Source organism: Liolophura sinensis, chromosome 12, assembly GCF_032854445.1.
Source record: "Liolophura sinensis isolate JHLJ2023 chromosome 12, CUHK_Ljap_v2, whole genome shotgun sequence".
NCBI lineage: Eukaryota > Metazoa > Mollusca > Polyplacophora > Chitonida > Chitonidae > Liolophura > Liolophura sinensis.
In genome coordinates, this window is record NC_088306.1 from 10,178,518 (window position 1) to 10,202,878 (window position 24,361).

Below are 24,361 nucleotides of genomic sequence, written 5' to 3' on the forward strand. Positions count from 1 at the left end.
TTGATCTTGAGTCAACAACAACCATTTCCGTCTTTGCGCATTGACGGGTCGGGGAAATCAGCGGCTGATCTGTAATTGGGACTTATACCTGACAAGGCTCCTGCCACTGTCTGGGCCCCTGAATAAATTGCAAAACCAAGAAGCGCTATTCTCAGCCGCAGAGAGACGTACATATACACAAGCTCCAAGTGCTTTTTTATTTCCTACCAGGGGGTGTGGATAAAAACTTTATAAGTTGTGTATAAATCTCAGACAGCAAATGTCTGATTCGTGATGGGAGTACTGTTCTACTTCATTCTAATGCAATCATATAGTAAGGGCCAAGACAATGCCGCCAGTATAATTGTTTTTCTGGCACTTGCAATACAGCATGTAAGTGTCAAGTTAGTTACTGATTGATTAATATGTGTACCTGTATTTGTCCAGTTATATAGTCCATGCGAGCTGTGCCAGGCATGCATGCATGATCGTTTAGATCTCCACTGTAACAATATTTTAAAAAATACAACGCACCAAATATATATATTCGATACTGAACTCACTGTTGTGGAATTTATCAGAGTCAAGTGTTAATACATTTTGTTTTATTTGTTCAAAAAGAACGCGGAACTGCAGTTTCAATGATCAGTTATGAATTTCGATTAAGTTCTTACTGAAATTCGATATCTCCACTTTTGTACTTTGCAATATCGGGCAATGTAACTTAGCATTCAATCGATTTGAAAAACATGCTCTGACAGACCGAGTGGACCTGTGAATGGTCTCTGTTGCTTAATACAGTATATCAAAAACAAATCGATTCGTAAACCAAAGTCAGTATAGTACATGTATATTTGCCCTACTTCATACAATGTTTTCAGCACGGCGAGAAAAACAGCTAAACAGTTGTGTATTGAAGTCATGCTTATATTTTGTCTAGCAAACATAACACTTAAATATTCAGTGTACCTTGCACCAGAAAGCTGCATGGGAGTAGTCCCCGGCGGCCGTGGGTCTGTTTTTACAATCTAACTTTTGTCCGTGAAAACCATTTATTTATTTGATTGGTGTTTTAAGCCATACTAAAGAATATTTCACTTTTACGACGGCGACCAGCATTATGGTGGGAGGAAACCGGACAGAGCCCGGGTGAAACCCACGACTATCCGCAGGTTGCTGTCAGACCTTCCCACGTACGGCCAGAGAGGAAGCCAGCATGAGTTGGACTTGATCAGTGAAAACCATGCACCAAAATATAATGTGCATGCTTGTACATCACACGTGGGAAAGTTCGTCAGAATTTTCCGACTATTGGTAGTTTACGTGATTTTCTTTGCTCGCCAGAACAGGGTCAAAGTAACCATTAAAAGATTGGTCAAAATGGCCGGAGCCATTATGGTAGCATTTTATGGTCGCCAGAATATGGTCAAAGGAACCATTACTTTTTGGTAATAAAGTAATGAGGTCGCATTTTCTTTTGTCACAAAAATAGTGTCACGGCAAACCTTACATTGTTTTGCTTGTTTTGACAAATCTTTGACCAATATTTAATGGTTACTTTGACCCGGTTCATTGCGACCAAAGAAAATCTGACCCTACTATAGCTGGTCATTTCGAACCTTTAATGTTTGGTCGCCCTATTATTTGGTCGGACGCGTCTGTATCAAAATTTATCTGGTCGAATTAACCAGGTCCTTCTGACAGTTTAGCATCACTCAGACAAATCAGACGACTTCCAGCTAGAATTAATTAATTAATGAGATTAATGAGTTCTGGGTGTGAATGCATTATTTTGACTACCGGTTATTAGCGGTTACTGTATATGTATTTATTTATTTATTTATTTATTTGATTGAATTTATTTGATATACTCAAGAATATTTCACTTACACGACGGCGGCCAGCATTATGGTGGGTGGGAACCGGACACAGCCCGGGGGAAACCCACGACTATCCGTAGGTTACTGCCAAACCTTCCCACGTAGGCTACGGTCGGAGAGGAAGCCAACATGGGCTGAACTCACAGCGACTGGGTCATTATGCTGCGCTAGCGCGCTAACCAACTGAGCCACGGAGGCCGCCACTGTGTATGTATGTATATATAATCAATATTCTTAGTGTAATCGCATGTGCTGTTTGAGTAAAATATTTTTGCTGTATTTTTGTTGTATTTTGTTGTGTCAACTTGCACATTGTTCATAGATTATAGGAGCTAGCTGTAAGTAAATATACTTCATCTAATCATAGTTTTGAGGATGAATATCTTTATTTTTTTTTACCCTCTTAAAATATGTTCAAACACTATATACTGCTATAGGTTCAGGAGCTTCCTGTTTCTTGGCGGCCATTCCCCCTCCCCCGGCCTCCCGCCTCCCGCCTACCATCACACTTTTCATTTGCTCCCCCCACCCCTGCACACGTGGTATGTAAATATACGTAGAAGTTTCAGTAGTCACTCACTGGGCCAATACATGTACATATATATACATATACACTGCTCACTGACTGGGCTCCTGTAGGTTTAAGTATAAACAAACCACAGTTTATGTATAGTTGGTACTTACTGTTTTTATTTGCATATAGGATTATGGCCATTTAATTTGTGTCGAAACAGTGGCTAAGAAAATGTAATTGCTACTCAAGGGGCCCTGAGAATGACAGGGTCTCGTTCAGGGACAGGGACCCACGGAGCTGTCGCTGGTAGCCTTGTTAGGCATTGACCTCTGAAATTGTACCGTGACGTCACGAGTTCAAAGTTTCATAGTGGTAGAAGACTGACGGAAATCAGTAAGTTTGACCATTATCTCGTTTTCGTAATTAGATAATACTGGGGAAGTCTCTTGAGGGATTCCTTTTGCTCACATGGCCGCTTTCTTTATCGAACAGATGAGCTTTTTTATGAAGTAATTGGTGATATTTGCACGGCTGCCATTCAACCTTCATCTTGTATGGACGGCCATTTTCGCCGGTGAAGTGAAATGTATGTGGTTTCGTATGTTGTGTTTCTGTTTTGCTTCCGCAACTCCTGTTGACATTTATCTCACTAACATTTGGTTAGTTCTTTTAATGTGATTTAGTCGAAAATTTATCGTTTCGATTATTAAGCTGTACTGAAACACAGACAAGTTCACCATAACACACGAACGCCACAACGTGACAGGTTCGCGTCTTCCACACTGAAGTTACTCCCTGACCGAAAAAGCGAGGTCCCCAAAAAACTTAGCATTGTATTTAAGTTACGCCGTGTTGTGTCTTTTTTTAGCACATGTTTAAATATAACTCACAGCAGTTTAGGAATGTGGGCTCTCTGTAAATGCAGACAAAATGTCGGTCACTTGTAATTATACAGTGGTGTGTTTCTTGTCAGAATGGATTATGTGGGGGAAAAGGCCCGAAAACGTGGGCGTGGTTACTATAACGGGTTGTTCATCCCTCCTGACTGCTGTGAAACAGATTGCTGCAATGATAACTGAATATAATGGTTGATCGATAGGATGTCTTACTAGTACTTAGTCAAGTACACATTTATTTTTGCAAGTCTATTTATCATTAATTATTCATGGTGAAAGGCTGTACTAATTTGTTTAGCACATATTGATATTTTTTGTTCAATTTATTGTTCAGTAATTAGTCCTGTTATTCTCTGCTTCTGTCCTATTCTCTCATATATTACAGTATCTGATGGTCTATTAATCATTCCCTTGTGTACTTGGAACTTAGGAGTGGCAAGGTATGACATTTGGGCTTAAAAACAAAGTTTGGGATGGATTCCAAGCTTCTTTTTTTAGCTGTGAATTTGTTTTTTCATTTTTCTTGTGAATGCTTTTTTTTTTTAATGTGATTTTTAAATAAAATGATGCTCAGAGAAAAAAATTGTGAAAAAAAAGTTTGGACTCTGTATTCACACCAGTGGCGATATTGAATAACCTGGTTTTACTCTTCTACATGTATCCTTTTCTGCAGAGGGAGTGACACAGAACATATGATAATATGTACAATACGTGTTTACAATATGTGACTTCAGTGTAAGTAATTGGAGAGCTTTACCTCTGAATTGCCTTGTGGTGTAACTGATGAACAGAATACATTATTTTCTCTACATTACCAGTGATTTTTGAAGTGATTTACATATTAAATAGCAAAATGACGACCAATTTTTATGTATTTACATATACTTTTCTTTCATGGACATGTAGGTGTATATATTTTGTTTACATCAGTCAGTTGTAGGTGACACTGGTAACGCTTATAGTTCTTCTTTCATTGGTGTACTCGCAGGATGGTCAAAATTAAAAGACCAATAATCTGCATACATGTGTACTGGCCTCCTGTCATAGTTGGAAAGTGGAGGATATGATAGTGAGGCTCTTTTACCTAGCCTCTTGGAAACATGAAGCCATATTTAGCCCCATTGAAAAAAAAACAACAACAAATGTTTTGCTACTCACAGACTGAGAATACTTCTATGTCGAAGATAACTACACAAAAACAGCCTTTTTTGAAGGGAATAACTTTCTGAGAAAGTGGCTAGGGCATAGAAAATTATTTTCTTACTGTGATCGAGCCTATATGTCATAACCTGAGAGTGGTGTCAGATTAAATTGTTTAAAAACATCAGATCTGATTGATGTTATTGTTGTAGCACGTTACACAAGATAATTTTATTCTGAAATGATACTGGCGAGGTTTTTTTGAGGGAAATAAACTATAATTTGGAATAGGTTTGAGAGTGTTTACCTGGCTGAAAGGGTATTACGTTACCACTGGCCACAAATAAAGGATCAGATGGTCTGGTACAGGTGGAGCCTTTGGCACCTGGCCTCAGATACAGGTGGGGCTAGACCAGGTAGGTTGGGTACGCTTGCACTAGTGTGCGTGCTGTACTTCAACATCTTCTCAAGAGCACAGAAATCCAAATTGGACAGAGTGAGAAAACAAATTAGGGTTGATCTGGTTTGGTGTGGAGTGACTTTGCTGTGGTTTAAAGTGGATAGGATTGTTTGCTGACCACAACATAAATATTTACATTCTTCTGTAAATTACTTGCAGCTGTATCTGCCTGATTATGTAATATAATCATAGGATGTACATGTATAATAATGTACTCTGTAACTTGCCAAAAATAGTTGACTTTTGACCTTTGGCATGCCTGGCTACTCCTGCATGAGATGAATGTGAAAGTAAAAAACCTTTGAGCTTGATGTTAAATACAAATCAAATCAAAAAATAAAAAAATCGAAAAAATAAATCAATAACAAACAAGAAAAAGCAAGTGTTGGTTGGGCTGGTTGAACAGATTTAATTTATTTATTTTTTGCGGAGGCCAGAGGATTTAATACCAAATTGAAAAATATTTCATTTACATGTATACAACAGAAGACTGGTTTATGAATGGGGGTAAATAAAGGCACATCTCATAACCTAACAAATCTCCCGATGTAAAACCCAGCAGAGTTGGATTTGAGCGCACATTCTTATTAGCCGATAACTGGGCCCCAATAGCACATTTGGTAGAGCGTCCGCTTTGGGAGTGGTAGATCCAGGGACAGTCTTGGGTCAAGTCTCATCTAAGACTTTAAAAGAGGAAGTTGTAACTTCCTCGCTTGGCGTTCTTTATAAAGGGGTAGTACAACGACTGGTTGACCCATATCAGTATAATGGCTTGGGCGGGGCGGCTTTGCTTGCCTTCGGTAAGCTGTCTCAGTGAAGCAGCACTAGATAAAAGAGCGGTGGAAATCTGTCCTGCAACACGAAGGCGCATTACATGCACTCTGATGATTCTTAAGTACGACGTTAAACCCCAGCACTCACTCACTCACTCACTCATTAGCTAATACTCTGCAGTGAATGATCATTTGCTTTATCCCGGTGGGCAGAAGAGCCCTCTAAGGAGAGTGTTATGTGGGCCATTATCACAGGTAGAGGCCTGTCAGAAGTACATGCGGAGACATGCATTACACACGTGTTTATAAATATACCTGTTCAAATATCACGCTGTATGAAGGTATCAAACATTATGTCTTAACTTTTTCAACTGCCTCTGCAACCAGTACTTTGAAACATTTTTAGAAAACTATAGGGTGTAGAGAAATAGTTTGCACGGTTTGATGAAGCTTGCAACATGATATAAACATGTCATACTTTGTGAATTTTTCATAATAATTTTATGCATCAATTCCACTGAAAAAAATTGCTGTAGTGCTTGAAAAGGTTGAAGATTTACAGCATATACCTGTTCAAATGTCATGCTATCTGAAGATATCAGACATGATGACATAAATCTATTTTATATCACTCAGTGCAGTGTACCGAGTAATACACATAATAAACATGCTTTGTGATTGTGAGATTGCAGTAGCTTCACATCATGTGGAGTTACATACATGTACAGTGCACTTGGTACATGCACATGTGTATACCATAAGGCTGACTGTAGATAGAGAGCTACAGTGTCTTAGGTTGGAATTGACAGAACCCGAATATCTGACAACTACATGTACATGCTCAAATGGGGTCAGTTGTTTGTGATTTGGGGCACATATGCCAAGCCTTTATAGATTTCTGTTGGAAAAACCTGGATATCTTTGTTTACTTGTGGAAAGTGGGTCTGTAGTGATAGTCAATTGAGGGGTTACTCCCACATGTCACTGGGTGCGTAGTCGTACAGGCGTTACGTAGAACTGTACATATCGTATAATGCTTGTCTAGCAATGACTATCCATTCACTCCAGGGAAACTGAACGGCTTGTCGATTGTAATCCGTTACTTGTACATTGAGGTAAGTTCAGACATGCTTCACTTACTGTTAAAAGTGATTTGACTTTAAATGTAATTTTATTTCAGCCTCTACAGTAACAGATCAAGTCTTAACATCTCGTTTCTTTAATGTTTCTGACAGGTGTGTTTCATTCATTTGGTGTTTGTAACAGATGTCTCTTTTTTTTATGTCAGTATCAGATTTCTGGGATGTTTGTGTCTGGGGTTGCAGACATTGATGGTGTCTCATTTCTGTGACATGTGTAACATTTCATTTTATGATGCTGTCACGTTTCTGTGGTGTTTGGGATAGGTGTCACACTATTGAATGCTCTGTGGTAGGTGTATCATTTCTGTGGTGTTTGGGATAGGTGTCACACTATTGAATGCTCCATGGTTGGTGTCCTCATTTCTGTGGTGTTTGGATAGGTGTCACACTATTGAATGCTCCGTGGTAGGTGTCTCATTTCTGTGGTGTTTGGGATAGGTGTCACACTATTGAATGCTCTGTAGTAGGTGTCTCATTTCTGTGGCAGGTGTTTCATTTCTCTACCATTTATCTCAAGTTTTAACATACTTACATGTACACATTCTGTGCATTTTGTATCAACAATAAAGGGGTTAAAAAAAATTTGAACAGCTATTCCCAGTTACTAGGCCATGAGGGTTGAACAGTTTACTGTACACTTGTATACACATTGGTGTATTGTAATCCTCCCTTCAAGAGTAGGGAAGAAATATTTGCCTACATGTAGGTTTGGGTAACCAGATCTGTCTTCTCCTTGCCACTTCCTTATAGCGAGGTTGCATGTGACGTCATCACTCTGGTAGAACAATAGCCAGTCAGCCATATTGAAGTCCTTTTGACATGGGCTGGTATAGCAGCAATACTCCAATATGGCTGCCAGAAGTAGGTCATGCAACCCCTCTATTGTACGTGTATTAGATAGTTGGACTCTCAGTGTAGTATGTTTTGGTGTGTGAAAAGTGGTATACAGAGTATATGTAGTACATGTGGTTTTGTCTACTGACCCATAATTACCCAATACAGTGGGGAGTGGCGTATCATGACCAGCATATAACTGGATTTGTTCTGTACAATCATGGCCTCATGATCTTTCAGATAAAATCCAGGAAGTTGCCATGTGCTTATCATGTAAATTACATACTAGTGGCAGTCAGCTTTACATGTACGTGTATGTTTTAGAATCGGGAGCTTCCGTGTCCGAGATGGTTAGCACGGCGCATTGTGAGTTCAAGTCCAGCTCATGCTGGCTTCCTCTCTGGCCATACATGGGGAAGATCTGACAGCAACTGCTACTGGGCTTTGTGCGATTTCCTCCACCATAATGCTGACTGCTGTCATTCAAGTGAAATCAGTCAAATGAAGAAATGTTTTACGCTCACTTTACATTCTGATGTTCATCGTACATGTACTCTTCAATCTGTCTTTTCGTGTACATTGTAATTTTCCCTTGAAGAAAACGCTGAAAGTTATTTACCACGTTTGCAAGTCTTCATATCCTAGATCATATTCCTTGTTACTTTTTTTTTGTCTAAGACATGTGTTAGCTATAATGCCTTAAGGCGAAAACATTTCTGAGAAATGTTATGAATAAAATGTTTTATGCAGTTTTGTTTAAAACTTTCCCAGTTCTTCCCTTGACAATACAGTATCTCTCTGCCACAAACAATTAATGTCCAAGCATATAATTATTGCTATGTTGCAGTGTTTAAAGATTCATTTCATTAGATTTTACTGCATGTCGCCAGTCATTGCATATCTTTTCCGTCTGATTTTTTTCATTTATTTTTTTTTTATAAATTTTTAAAAATTTTATTTCTTTCTAAATACCCATCTGTTGCTGGCTCAGTAAGTAGTCTGCTACACCCGTCCGCTACTATAAGTACCTAGCCCTCGGCCAGTGAGTGATGAGGATGCAAGTTCAAATCCAGCTCCTGCTGGCTTTGTTGTAGCTGTATATCAATATGTTTGTCATCCCCCTCCAACACACACTCACTCACTCACTCTTGGGGGTCATACAACTACACTGTGTGTTCCGTGTTGACTGTATCGTACAGAACATTTGAAAAGGTATTATGAAATAAATAGTATGCATTTAAGGAACAGATATGCAAGAGAAAATGGGGCCTGAAGAAAACTGTACTTTAAAACCATTTTTACGCCCCAAGGAGAAAGTCGAGAAGCTATTTCATAGACACATACACATGCACTGTGCATGTATATTGATTAAATTAAAGTATAATGTACATGTATCTCTAAAACATGCCTATTTCTAATTATGATATTGGCGTGAAAACCTGCCCGCTGTGAGGTCTGTGCTTGTGTCAGGTGGTAGTAAACAGGTTAGTCTGACCATCTTATTCATGTACTCATAGAAATGTGAGCACCATTAACCAACCATAATGGATCATTCCCTGGGATTGTAATGCAAAGCTTAAGGTGAATACAAGGCGAATGCTTTCTGGATGGATAGGTGTGTAACCTGTGATAAAGATCATAGCTAAGCCAAACAGACATGAAGGTAAATAGGTAGGGTTGGTTATCAGGGCAGTGCTAATCCATGACACAGTCCAGGCCATTCAACAAACTCTGTATTAGTCACCTGCAGTAAAGATTCTAATTACAAGAGGATGGGAAATAGCCTGAAGTACTGTCATTCCTCAGCCTTTTCACACGTTTGCAAGAGGCATTGTGCTGGGTAAACTGATAAAATTGTGTGAAAACCATGGTGGTTTTATCACCGAAAGTCAAATTAAAAACATGCATAAATGACTGTGAGAGTTGTTCTCTCGTATTCCAGAAAGGTTTGAGAAATTAGGGTATGTATATGTACTGTGCACATGTCTGTAGTTAGGCATGTCAAGGGGATATTGCTGCATGTAGAACTTTACAGATGCTGAAAATAAACTGGTAAATGGATCTGTACCATTCTGTTTGTTTATCTGATCTGCATGTATACTCTGCAAACTGTTCAAATCAGGTCCCTTTTTTTTTTTTTTGTGAGAAAGGGGTTACCTGAACTGCCTCATATATACTGTATGTACATGTAAGGTACAGTATATAAGGCTTTCACATGCACCAGTGCTCGGGGTTTGAAATTTCTACTTTGATCCGAATAGGCCATATTGGATGTGACCATACCACTGTAATTTTTTAATAGTTTCTGCACAAAAGCTGTATTTGATGTGACAGTAGCACAGTAATTTTATTCAGCGTGTTTACTCCAAACATCCATGCTCATTCTTACTGTCACATCTCGGATGCATGTGAATGCATTCATTCTCAAAAGAATAATTGCAAATATAAGGTGAACAATACTATTTATCAGGAGATAAAGATGAGAATAAAAAAAAAAAAAAATAGTTTGCTCTCGTTGGATTACTCTGTGTACAGGTTATGTCGATGTACGTTTACTGTTAGTGTGATAGTTTACAATAGGAGAAGGTCTGAGTCGGAACTCTTTTATCGCTAAAGATAAAAAAAGCCATACGGTATCACGTGACCTATTGAAAATGTTAGGCAACTGTTCTTGATCACAATGGCCGTCTGAAAAAACTGTCATAAAAAGTTATTTAGAGTATGAAATCGTACAATGGAGGAAATTGAGGAACTGAACTTTTGTGAAGTTGAGAGGTCTCTAAGGGAAAGATGTGTCATTTGTGCCTCTGGACCACAGTGAGATAAGTGATCACTTGATACATATGGACTGTCGTTACCTTTGATGATTAGAGTTTGAACCCAAAATAGAGTTATCAGAGTGTTTATAAGGAAATGGAAGATACACAGGTATTTTGACATTTATGCAATAGTTAAAGCATGATCACGTGATCATTGCAGATTATGGTTTTCGAGGGGTAGAGCCCCGAAAAGACAGTAATCTGTAATGATCATGTGATTATGCTATGACTTATTTATCACTCAACAACCAGCACTGTCTCTTTGTAACCTCATTAACATAAGTGGGTCGACATATGGTAACTTTTAGTATTTGTTGCTAATTCCGGTGACTATAGAACTTTCCGAAGTGTCAGCCCTGTTCCATGGCCCTGGGGATCTCAAAGCGAAATTTCAGATCGCTTTAAAATTGTTATTTCTTACGTAACAATGTCCAAATATTGCTGTTTATGTAATTTCTTGGTAAGGTAGTGTAAAATAAATTTCAGCTAAAATAATGCAAAGGTTAAATGATTGAAATTTTGACCTAAGTCTAAGATTGCTTCATGATCCCAGGGCCTGATGTATTCGCCATGCATTGAAAGTAACTTCAGGAGTCACAACTGCTTTTGCAAAGATTGGAATGAAAAGTCAGGTCATGAGAAGCTGTGCATGGACAACAGATGTTTGGGATTCATTTATTTTGCAACAATATGTATAGTGTAGGCAGCACTGCACACTTTAGTTTGTCTTGGTTCTGCCTCTAGTCGATTATGCGTCAAAGACTGCCACTGTATGTTTCCGAGTGCTAGACCAATCAAATGCCTAGGGAGTGAATTGGGCATAACCCCTTTTCAAAATCATCATATTCGTATGGGTTGCTACCCCTATCCATAATCAATGGAATGCAGTTATATAGAAAATATTCACACTTTTTCTAGCTATTTCATTGGTCAACCTGCTTCAGTCAGCCTATTCCTAACACCGAGTGCTATTGTATTTCTCACAAAAAGGAATGTCATGGTAATAGTATATATAGTTCCATAACTTTGCCTGAATACACACTGTAAATGACTGATTTACCCGTAAATTGTGAGTCACGTTGCTTAGCCCCCCCCCCCCCCCCCACCACCACCACCACCCCTCCCCCCTCACTTTTTGCTCTTTTTGGTTGACTTTTCATAAGGTAAAATGTGACAGATGTCACCACAAAAGCTGTTGAGGATTTGAGTGACTCTAACCCTTATTGATGTGGTTTATTGTTTTATTTTTCAATGCATGTGCGTGTTGATTGTTAATGTACAATACTGTACAAGTACATGTCTAGCCACAGAATACATGTCGGTTACAAAAATCAGCATCTGTTTCTCTATTGTTTTTTTATGTTTTTTTTTTTTTTTCCTTCTCCAGGATTCTGCTTACAGCTACGTGTAACCAATGAACTGCTTTGTTTCAGGTGACTGTGAGTACTAGTGATCTGTGTTGTCAGGAGGCAGGTGATTGGCCGTGACATGCCCCTGTTTAGCAGATCTCAGAAGGGCCCCTTGGAGCTGGTGAAGGCTCTGAGGGACTCCCTGAATGACTTGGTCAAGGAGCAAGACAAACAGAAGCAGGACAAGGGAGAGAAAAAGGCCAGCAAGGTATGTGCATGTACCAGGGACAGCCCTACATAAAGTTTACTTTTAATCAGAGACTTGTGGATGGGCTATACATGAAAATGTCCAAATAGGTGCATTGCTTGTGTACATGGTTTCTACACCAAAAGGAGTATTTTTTTTTTACCTTATTTATATCCAAAAAATCGCACATTTTAGATTGTGTGTAATAATTTTCGACTTCCTTCCCTTTTGTGCAGGCCTCTGAAGATGTAACAAAGAACCTGGGTGCTATAAAAAATATGTTGTATGGAACTCAGGAGCAGGACCCCCAGACAGAGTTGGTGGCTCAGCTAGCCCAGGAAATGTACAACACAAACATGTTATATCAACTCATACAGAACCTCAATAGGATAGACTTTGAGGTAAGTGACTCAGCTAGCCCAGGTAAAGTACAACACACAGATGTTATATCAACTCATACAGAAACTCAATAGGATAGACTTTGAGGTAAGTGACTCAGCTAGCCCAGGTAAAGTACAACACACAGATGTTATATCAACTCATACAGAAACTCAATAGGATAGACTTTGAGGTGAGTGGCTCAGCTATCCCAGGAAATGTACAACACACAGATGTTATATCAACTCATACAGAACCTGAGTCGGATAGACTTTGAGGTGAGTGACTCAGCTAGCCCAGGTAAAGTACAACACACACATGTTATATCAACTCATACAGAACCTCAGTCGGATAGACTTTGAGGTAAGTGACTCAGCTAGCCCAGGAAATGTACAACACAAACATGTTATATCAACTCCTACAGAATCTCAGTAGGTTAGACTGTGAGGTAAGTGACTCAGCTAGCCCAGGTAATGTACAACACACACATGTTATATCAACTCATACAGAAACTCAATAGGATAGACTTTGAGGTAAGTGACTCAGCTACTCCAGGAAATGTACAACACAAACATGTTATATCAACTCATACAGAAACTCAATAGGATAGACTGTGAGGTAAGTGACTCAGCTAGCCCAGGTAATGTACAACACACACATGTTATATCAACTCATACAGAAACTCAATAGGATAGACTTTGAGGTAAGTGGCTCAGCTAGCCCAGGTAATGTACAACACACACGTTATATCAACTCATACAGAACCTCAGTCGGATAGACTTTGAGGTGAGTGACTCAGCTAGCCCAGGAAATGTACAACACAAACATGTTATATCAACTCCTACAGAATCTCAGTAGGTTAGACTGTGAGGTAAGTGACTCAGCTATCCCAGGAAATGTACAACACACACGTTATATGAACTCATACAGAACCTCAGTCGGATAGACTTTGAGGTGAGTGACTCAGCTAGCCCAGGTAAAGTACAACACACACGTTATATCAACTCATACAGAACCTCAGTTCGGATAGACTTTGAGGTAAGTGACTCAGCTATCCCAGGAAATGTACAACACACATGCTATATGAACTCATACAGAACCTCAATAGGATAGACTTTGAGATAAGTGACTCAGCTAGCCCAGGTAAAGTACAACACACACGTTATATCAACTCATACAGAACCTCAGTCGGATAGACTTTGAGGTGAGTGACTCAGCTAGCCCAGGAAATGTACAACACACACATTATATCAACTCATACAGAACCTGAGTCGGATAGACTTTGAGGTAAGTGACTCAGCTAGCCCAGGAAATGTACAACACAAACATGTTATATCAACTCATACAGAACCTCAGTCGGATAGACTTTTGAGGTAAGTGACAGCTAGCCCAGGAAATGTACAACACACACTTGTTATATCAACTCATACAGAACCTCAATAGGATAGACTTTGAGGTATGTGACTCAGCTAGCCCAGGAAATGTACAACACACACATTATATCAACTCATACAGAACCTCAGTCGGATAGACTTTGAGGTAAGTGACTCAGCTAGCCCAGGAAATGTACAACACACACTTGTTATATCAACTCATACAGAACCTCAATAGGATAGACTTTGAGGTATGTGACTCAGCTAGCCCAGGAAATGTACAACACACACATTATATCAACTCATACAGAACCTGAGTCGGATAGACTTTGAGGTAAGTGACTCAGCTAGCCCAGGAAATGTACAACACACACTTGTTATATCAACTCATACAGAACCTCAATAGGATAGACTTTGAGGTAAGTGACTCAGCTAGCCCAGGTAATGTACAACACACACATGTTATATCAACTCATACAGAAACTCAATAGGATAGACTTTGAGGTAAGTGACTCAGCTACTCCAGGAAATGTACAACACAAACATGTTATATCAACTCATACAGAAACTCAATAGGATAGACTGTGAGGTAAGTGACTCAGCTAGCCCAGGTAATGTACAACACACACATGTTATATCAACTCATACAGAAACTCAATAGGATAGACTTTGAGGTAAGTGGCTCAGCTAGCCCAGGTAATGTACAACACACACGTTATATCAACTCATACAGAACCTCAGTCGGATAGACTTTGAGGTGAGTGACTCAGCTAGCCCAGGAAATGTACAACACAAACATGTTATATCAACTCCTACAGAATCTCAGTAGGTTAGACTGTGAGGTAAGTGACTCAGCTATCCCAGGAAATGTACAACACACACGTTATATGAACTCATACAGAACCTCAGTCGGATAGACTTTGAGGTGAGTGACTCAGCTAGCCCAGGTAAAGTACAACACACACGTTATATCAACTCATACAGAACCTCAGTCGGATAGACTTTGAGGTAAGTGACTCAGCTATCCCAGGAAATGTACAACACACATGCTATATGAACTCATACAGAACCTCAATAGGATAGACTTTGAGATAAGTGACTCAGCTAGCCCAGGTAAAGTACAACACACACGTTATATCAACTCATACAGAACCTCAGTCGGATAGACTTTGAGGTGAGTGACTCAGCTAGCCCAGGAAATGTACAACACACACATTATATCAACTCATACAGAACCTGAGTCGGATAGACTTTGAGGTGAGTGACTCAGCTAGCCCAGGAAATGTACAACACAAACATGTTATATCAACTCATACAGAACCTCAGTCGGATAGACTTTGAGGTAAGTGACTCAGCTAGCCCAGGAAATGTACAACACACACTTGTTATATCAACTCATACAGAACCTCAATAGGATAGACTTTGAGGTATGTGACTCAGCTAGCCCAGGAAATGTACAACACACACATTATATCAACTCATACAGAACCTCAGTCGGATAGACTTTGAGGTAAGTGACTCAGCTAGCCCAGGAAATGTACAACACACACTTGTTATATCAACTCATACAGAACCTCAATAGGATAGACTTTGAGGTATGTGACTCAGCTAGCCCAGGAAATGTACAACACACACATTATATCAACTCATACAGAACCTGAGTCGGATAGACTTTGAGGTAAGTGACTCAGCTAGCCCAGGAAATGTACAACACACACTTGTTATATCAACTCATACAGAACCTCAATAGGATAGACTTTGAGGTAAGTGACTCAGCTAGTCCAGGAAATGTACAACACATGTTATACTCATGCAGAACCTGAGTAGGATAGACAACAACCATGATATTTATCGCTTGATTTATGGCGTTTACAGTGCAATTACAATAATTAATGTTGGTGTATCGGTATGAAATAAATCTATATTATTCTAAAACCCATGTTTGGCATCTTGAAGGTGTAAAGTGAGTGTGATGGGAAACACAGTCCACAAGGCTATGATACACTGCGCATTTGCTTTGCGCATCTGGTGTTTATTTCAGAAACGCTTGTTATACCTGTTGAAACTGGCTCCCGACTACCAGCATGGATAATATCTGGGCATGCGACCACTAGGGCAAACAACTCTGATGCTGTTATTGTTTTAATGAAGATAGCATACACATGTGGTTTGAACCTGATATTTTTACAATAGGGCATTTGATATTCCAGGAAATTTGTATTTGATTTCTTATAATTTTTGGTCGTTTGATTTTATTGTCATACCCTGGTCGGATCATGGCTTGGTGTTGGTATGCCCCTGATGGGGTGTCATGTCTAGTGTGTTCAGCATGGTGTTTCATTGAGGCAGCATTATGTATACCTGTTACATGTATAAGGAGTCCTTGGACAATAAAGTACCTAAGGTGGTAATGTTCATGTTTCTTGTCTTATTTTAGGGCCGTAAAGACGTGGGTGCTATTTTTAACAACTTACTCCGCAGGCAGATTGGTACCAGAAGTCCAACTGTGGAATACATCTGTTGTAAACCAGAAATACTGTTTGAACTCATGAGAGGGTAAGTGTTAGATTTGTTAGATTGGGCAAAATATTCAAAGTTCATCTGAGACCATTGGTTTCCTTCAGAAACACTGTGGAGTATGGCATAAAACACAAATGAAATTGTCCAAGCAAGGGCTGATTCCTTGGAATTTTAAGTCTGTGAACATTGTGGATGTCACGAGGAAGGCAGCACATTTGAAATCAATGGGCGACTCGAGGAAGAGCTACGCAGAAGCATAATGACCCAGGAGTCTCTCACCAATGCGGTCGCCTTGAGTTAAAGTCCAGCTCATTCTGGCTTCCTCTCCGGTTGTACGTGGGAAGGTCTGCCAGCAACCTGCGGATGGCCGTGGGTTTCCCCTGGGCTCTGTCCAGTTTCCACCCACTATAATGCCTGGTGTTGTCGTATACGTAAAATATTCTTGAGTATGGCGTAAAATACCAATCAAATAAATAAATAAATTGAACATTTTAGATCAAATATATCTTTATGGTTGGTTGGTTGTTTTTTTGGGGGTTTTTTTTGTCGTCCACCAATTGTGTGTCTGTTTGTAGGTTTGAGACTCAGGAGATTGCCCTGAACTGTGGCAACATGTTGAGAGAGTGCTGCAGATACGAGGCTCTGGCTAAGATCATGCTGAACTCACCACAGTTCTATGACTTCTTCCGCTATGTTGAATTGTCCACCTTTGACATAGCATCTGATGCCTTTGCCACGTTCAAGGTATGGAAATAATTATTGTGTATGTTATTATATCGTGACAAAAATTAACAATCTTGCGGAATGCTTGCGGAAAACTTGCCTGGAGATCAAAAGCTTGGTTCCTTGGTCATGTCGGTGGTAGTTTTTCAGCAATAATGTAGTTAAGAAATTTGAAATAATAAACATATAAGTAATAATTTAGAAAGGACGATATTACCAAGATATTTTGTAAAACACTGATCTGTTAATAAAGAAATTTCGTAAATGTCCTGATGGTATCTTGTCATTTGTCAAAGAAAGGACCAGGACATTGCTATGTTCTTTAGCTGAGATGGTTATATCCAGTATACTACAGTAATTCTTCAACTTTTTTGCATGCATTGAGTTTATTCAAGGCTATGTGAGTTTCCCCCGGGCTCTGTCTGGTTTCCTCCCACCATAGTGCTGGTCGCCATCGTATAAATGAAATATTCTAGAGTACGGTGTAAAACACCAATTAAATAAATAAATAAATAAATAAATATTCAAGAATATTTGAGAACATTATTATGCAAGGACTGATAAAATTATACTTTTTGTTAAATCCAGAAATTTGTCAACCTATTAAACCAATGTATGTTGTCTCTGAAATCAAAGTAAAAAAGTTTATAAACTGAAATTTGCACATTCATGTCCGAAAATGTTGAGGAATGAGGGTAGCCCGAATTTTGGACTCATTTTGTACGGTACTGTCTATGATCATCTTTACAAGTTCCAGTTAGCTGTGCAGGCATGACAGTACTCTCTGAAAACATGAAAATATTTTTCTAGTACTGCATTGAACAAAATTAAATATAATCCATGACTTTGGTCTTTCCTCTTTCCTCCCACTAATTCATGTTCAATGTTTCACAGGAATTGTTAACAAGACACAAAATACTATGTGCGGAATTCCTTGAGGCAAACTATGATAAAGTATTCCTAGCGTACCAGAATCTCCTCAACTCTGACAACTATGTCACTCGACGACAAGCGTTGAAGGTAAGACAAGCTAGCTTCTCTCATCTTTGCAGTTCAACAGTTTACGCATTTTAACCTTTGTGGTAATTTAACGTATTCTTTCCTCATCTAAAGCCGACTTGTCTCTGGAGCATGTTGTTCAACATTGCACTAGTATTAAACATGTTTAGGACAAATGTTTTTTTTCTGACTTTTTAAAACAATGACTTGTATTTGATTGACTAGACATGTACATGTTCCTGTCAAGTAAATAGTATTTTCTTGTTTTTTTATGAATAATTTATCAGGTTGGAGAGAAGGATTCGAAGTGTCATTTAACTCCGCTTGCGACCTTAGCTTTGATTGGTTTTATGATCTATTATTGAGCAGTAACTGCAGACGTCATTAATTTAAGATATAATTGTGATGCATGTACAGTTCATTAGTCAGCAGATTGAGTTAATGCATGTTCATTCTAAAAGTAATAACCCCCAACCCCACTTAAATTAACACAATTTTATGGTGGTTCTAAAAGTTGCACCCCACCCCTCACCCCACTTAAATGAACACAGTTTTATGGTGGTTCTATTCGTTGCACCCCACAGGATTTTATGGTTGTTCTAATCGTTGCACCCCACCTCCCACCCCACTTAAATGAACACGATTTTATGGTGGTTCTAATCGTTGCACCCCACAGGATTTTATGGTTGTTCTAATCGTTGCACCCCACCTCCCACCCCACTTAAATGAACACAATTTTATGGTGGTTCTAAAAGTTGCACCTCACCCCTCACCCCACTTAAATGAACACAGTTTTATGGTGGTTCTATTCGTTGCACCCCACAGGATTTTATGGTTGTTCTAATCGTTGCACCCCACCTCCCACCCCACTTAAATGAACACGATTTTATGGTGGTTCTAATCGTTGCACCCCACAGGATTTTATGGTTGTTCTAATTGTTGCACCCCACCTCCCACCCCACTTAAATGATCACAATTTTATGGTGGTTCTAATCGTTGCACCCCACAGGATTTTATGGTTGTTCTAATCGTTGCACCCCACCTCCCACCCCACTTAAATGAACACGATTTTATGGTGGTTCTAATCGTTGCACCCCACAGGATTTTATGGTTGTTCTAATCGTTGCAGCCCACCCCCAACCCCGCTTAAATGAACACGATTTTAAAGCTGTGTGATTTGTTAACAGTTGTTAGGCGAGTTGCTGTTGGACAGACATAACTTTACTACGATGACAAAGTACATAGGACACCCCGAGAACCTCAAGTTGATGATGAACATGCTCCGAGAGAAAAGCAGGAACATACAGTTTGAAGCTTTCCATGTCTTCAAGGTAAATATATACATGGCCTAGTGATTAGCACAACACAGTGACACAGGAGCCGGTATAGACAGCGTTACATAAGCTGTGGGGTACCAGTATGTATTACTCCCACTCTCCCACTGCTCATGACCGGCCCCGATTGTACAGTTAGTAGAGCATCCACTTCAGGAGTGGTAGATCCAAGGTCAATCCTGGGTCGAGTCACACCCAAGACCTTAAAAGAGGAAGTTGTAACTTCCTCGCTTGCCGATCAGCATGAAGGGGATAGTGCAACGACTGGTTGACCAGTATCAGTATAATGCCTTGAGCTGGCCAGCTTACTTGCCTTTGGTAATGCGTCTCAGTGAAGCAGCACTAGATAGAAGAGTGGTGGAAATCCGTCCTGCAACAAGGAGGCACATTACATGCACTCTAAGGATTCCTTTGTCGTCGTATGACTGAAAAATTGTTAAGTACAACGTTAAACCCCAAGCACTCAATCACTCACTCACGCTACTCATGAGGCCTTGGTGACAATAAATGAGTACATGTGTGTCTGTATATTATATATGAGAAAATTACCAAAGGTAGTTGGTGCACTCTGATTTCTTTCACTCATAAAAGTGATGACCATGATATAAGTTAAAAATTCTGTAGTTTTGCATTAAACAGTGAAAGGAATTAATAATCCAACAATGTTACAAAACAAAGTTTCATTTTTGAGGCATATATTATATTTTTTGGATAACCCATCTATTTTATGGATATTTTCAGAAATGAAAAAAAAAATATTCAGAAATGACTTTAATGAACACACTGGAAATGGGGGACCATTTCCATTTGCCTCCTTAATTAAAACTTATTGATCGTTGTTTGGGATATTCCATCATTGATGCCCTGTGTTTGTTGTCATTACCATGAATTACAAACTTCTTGCCTTTTTAAAGCTTTGTTATTATTTATTTATTTGATTGTATTTTACGCCGTACTCAAGAATATTTCACTTATACAACGGCAGTCAGCATTATGGTGGGTGGAAACCGGGCAGAGCCCGGGGGAAACCCACGACCATCCGCAGGTTACTGGCAGACTTTCCCACTTATAGGAAGACAGCATGAGCTGGACTTGAACTCACAGCGACCACATTGGTGAGGGATTCCTGGGTCATTAAAAACTTTAAGATAAATCTCAAGACAAGTGTGGTATTTCACTAAGTCATGACTAATCACATCTGTGTTTTGAGCTTGAGAGATTTTCTAAGTTTCTTCCACTCCCAGAAACCTTGTAGTTGGCTGTAATGTATTCACTAATGTACTTGTGTATCCATCGTTGTTTCTATATTTTATACTTAGTGTCTTTTTGCCTCAGGTATTTGTGGCGAATCCGAACAAGCCGAAACCCATCCTGGACATCTTGTTACGTAACAAAGAAAAACTGGTGGAGTTTCTAACCAACTTCCACACAGACCGATCCGAAGATGAACAATTCAATGATGAGAAAGCATATCTTATAAAACAGATTAGGGAATTAAAGTCCCTAGATGATTCTTAATGCAAGGCCCAAAGGGAGTGAACTCCACTCTGAACTGTTGCGCCTCCCTAGTGAAGCTGATGTCAAGGGCCTAATGTTGTGAACTGTGGAGGGAGGAGCCTCTACTAGCTACTCTGCTGTACATAAACCAGTGACGCTGCCTGTGTCAGGTAACCCAGGCAGACACTGCATCCTGGACAGGACAGAAAGCGTAGTGTCTGTAAATATTAACTGTTTAAGCACCTGCAGCTGCCAAACAACTGGATATCTATACTTACATATTAAACATGTAAATCAACAACCAAATTCAGCTTTGGCCAGCCACCGTGCTTTATTTCTTATCCACATGTGATGCTACTAACTCCTGTGGAGTTACCTCCCCCGTTGTTGTCGAGTTGTCTCCCTTCGAAGTGGAGGCCTCCTTTTTCCTTCTGTTAAATATAATGTGACAGTGCAACCTTATAGCTCGAGTGACCTGATAATGTTGCCTCTTGCAAAAAGAACGCCTTTGACAGGTGATTTAAGCTTGTCTACCTATGTTTGTATGTTTGTCAGTATTGTGTAAGTGGTTTGAATTTTTACAGAATTATTGTCCAAAAGTCCAAGCCTTGATGCTCTTCATGCCAAGCTACCTGTTCATTCAATTTGTAAATTCTCTGTGACACCCATGTCTTGTGGCATAGAGGTAATGTATGTTGGGTTAAGTTACAGGTGACACTTGTAATGAAAATGTGAAAATGTTAATTAAGCGCTGTAGCTCTCAGTACTTGTAATAAATATTTATTATTATGTAAACCTGTATAACTGGCATTATATGTATCCTCTCTCAGCATGAGCATGTGTACTTGTATTAATGCTACAACAGGAAATAGCTCTGTAAACTTCACCTTTAACCTTTGTTTTATCAAGTGCGTCAAATGGAATACACCCTTATGCTGCACTGCAAGAATGCCTGCACAACGTCACCGAGATGCGTAAATAGTACGTCACTACAGATTGGCGCTGTACACATTTACCTGCTTTGACACACAGTATACAAACTTCTGACTCTGCTTGTTCTACACTGGTTATTGTCAGTACTCAGGTTTACTACATGTAGGAGACAAAGAGATGTGATTTATTGAAATATGGAGAAAAGAAAGTATGGCAGATGGTTCTCCCTCATGACATTTCATGCTTTGTTTGCCAAGCATTAGTGAAACATTTCTGATGGATTTTTTCACTGGGCCCAATCATGGGTTGTGTGTTTTGTAACAAGATGAGTATTCTTTGATTGGAACTTTGATTGGATTGCAGTGCTACATGTATGTGTAACAATGAGTGATATGGCTGGGTTGTCTTTGAATAACACCTAACTTCTAGGCTTGCTATGATAGGTATTGCTTCAGTAAGGCATTTTACAGGGTATTCAAATTAAAAAGCAACTGACTGTGCTTGAAGTGATCAAAACTGAAGAGTATTACGTGGTACAGGCTAGTGTGTTGTAGTTGTTGGATGTTGTGTATCATGTAGAGAAGCACAGTGCTGAACATTGTATGTACTCGTATATATATTCTATTGGTTATAGTAATGGGCAGTTCAGATAGATATGTGACATTCAACAAATGCAGAGCAGTGACAACCGTTATGGCAGAAGATGTGTACGGCCTCCCCACCTGCTGAGCAGGCTTAATTGTACAAGATTTGCACTCGGGAATGCGAGAGGTATTCGTAAGTGACTGATGCGAATCAGTTCATGCGTTTGTAAGGGGTACGCATTCATCCCTTGTATGTCAAATGCTGTGGTAATGCATATGTTACTGCTGTGTATATACAGTGTACATTTATCACATGGTATGTCACACTCTGTGCACATATTACTATGGATGTGTTACTTGCAATATCACATTCTGTGCATATATTACATGTGATTTCAAATGCTCTGCATATATGACATGTAGTGCCATATGCTCTGCCTATATTACATGCGATATCACATGCTCTGCATACTTTACGCATAGTGTCACATGCTGTGAAGAAATGGAATACTGTAGGTGGGATTTTTCCCCTGGTGGGATGTACATGTTAGAGGGGATGGGTTTCAGCATAAGCAGTGTGGAGAGGCATGCAATAGGGGACAACAGGGCCTGGCTGCATGAAACTTCCTGAGTGTGTTTACACGTTGTTTGGCTTGGGCAAAGAAGGTTGGACTGCACCAAAAAAAACTACTGTCTTAAGGAAATTATTGCTGTTAGGAAATGTCATGAAACGGAGCCCAGCAAACTGAAAAGACAAACGATTCGAACAGCGGATAAAGTAAAGACCTGATAAGTTTACTAAATAATTTAGTGAGAGGTGAAGGCATCTGAGCTTGTCGCTTTTGTAAATGAGTGTACAACCTTACCAGGAGAAAGGAGGAAGGAAGCCACATGTGACTTGGATGGTACATGTGCATGTATGTATTTGTTGAGATTTTAATATTATTTTTGTTGTAGATTCAGGGTGATAGTACTTGGGAATACTGCAATCCAAGTATAAGTTAAGAGCTAGTGAAGATATTACCCCAGTGTCCTCAGACACAGTTATCCGTGGTGTATTGCATGCCCCTTTAAAATGATGTTTTGTTTTCTGCTTAGTGATAAGCAAGTTCAGGGCAGTGGTGTTTAAATTGTTTAGTTTCCTAAAATTTTGCTGGTTGCTTAGGAATGTATTAATAATATAACCCCAAAACCTGTCATCCAGGAGCTCTTCTTTCCTATGCTAAAGAAAACAATATGTCCTGCTCCGCACATAATTATAGAAGTAAAGTACGCTTGTGTTTTTTTTTTTTTTTTTTTTTTTTATATTTTTTTTACAAGCATTGCGATCCTAGCTAATTTTAAAGACAAATGTGCCGAAATGCTTAATGTAAGTTGTTATCAAAGAGGAAGTTATTTTGTGTCTTAAAAACGCATTGTATTGGAAAGCTTTGTCTAAGGTAAAATGCATGCAATCCTGAGTAGAACTGTACAGAATGTATATGGGTACAGTAATGGGAGCTATTTTGGTAAGGAAAACAATTCGTTATAATTAACATTATCTAATGGCTGAAGCAGTGTGATGGTTCACTTATTGGTGTGAAGAATTCAGGGGTTGTAATGATCAAGGTTTTCTGTGAGGAATACTGTAGCCTAGCACAGTTATGTTTGTGGCTAAACCTGCCCTGTGTTACGGGGTTTGAAGAGAGATAAAAGGCAAACAGAATAATGTAGGATAGGTTATGGAGTTTTTGGTTGTAAATACATACATGTACAACCTAGAGTACTGGGATCTTGTACTGCAAATAGTGCAGAAACTATACTGAGGAAATATTTTTAAGTGTCGCTCACTTCCAAAGGTAAATAAAGCCAGAAATCAAAAACATTACATAAGTCGTTTAGACGTGGTAGAAAAAGCAAAGCAGAGAAGCATGTGGAAAAAAACTGACAAATCTGACTGACAGAATGGTGTAGTGGATCTGTACATCAGATCTGTTAACAGAGGTTG

General features: G+C 39.3%; 1 protein-coding gene across 2 annotated transcripts; it reads left to right on the forward strand.

The window, feature by feature from the left end:
• Positions 1 to 2,710: 2,710 nt before the first annotated feature.
• Positions 2,711 to 23,671, forward strand: LOC135478999 (protein Mo25-like). Of its 2 annotated transcripts, none has more exons than XM_064758698.1 (8): positions 2,711 to 2,766; positions 11,871 to 12,054; positions 12,270 to 12,434; positions 16,222 to 16,340; positions 16,880 to 17,048; positions 17,922 to 18,047; positions 19,214 to 19,357; positions 20,696 to 23,671. In XM_064758698.1, exons 2-8 carry the CDS (start codon positions 11,926 to 11,928, stop codon positions 20,876 to 20,878), a joined length of 1,035 nt encoding a protein of 344 aa, XP_064614768.1. In that variant the 5' UTR covers positions 2,711 to 2,766; positions 11,871 to 11,925; the 3' UTR covers positions 20,879 to 23,671. The 2 variants fall into 2 exon arrangements, with proteins under 2 accessions (XP_064614768.1, XP_064614769.1); XM_064758699.1 differs by lacking the exon at positions 2,711 to 2,766 and adding an exon at positions 6,628 to 6,757.
• Positions 23,672 to 24,361: the final 690 nt, after the last annotated feature.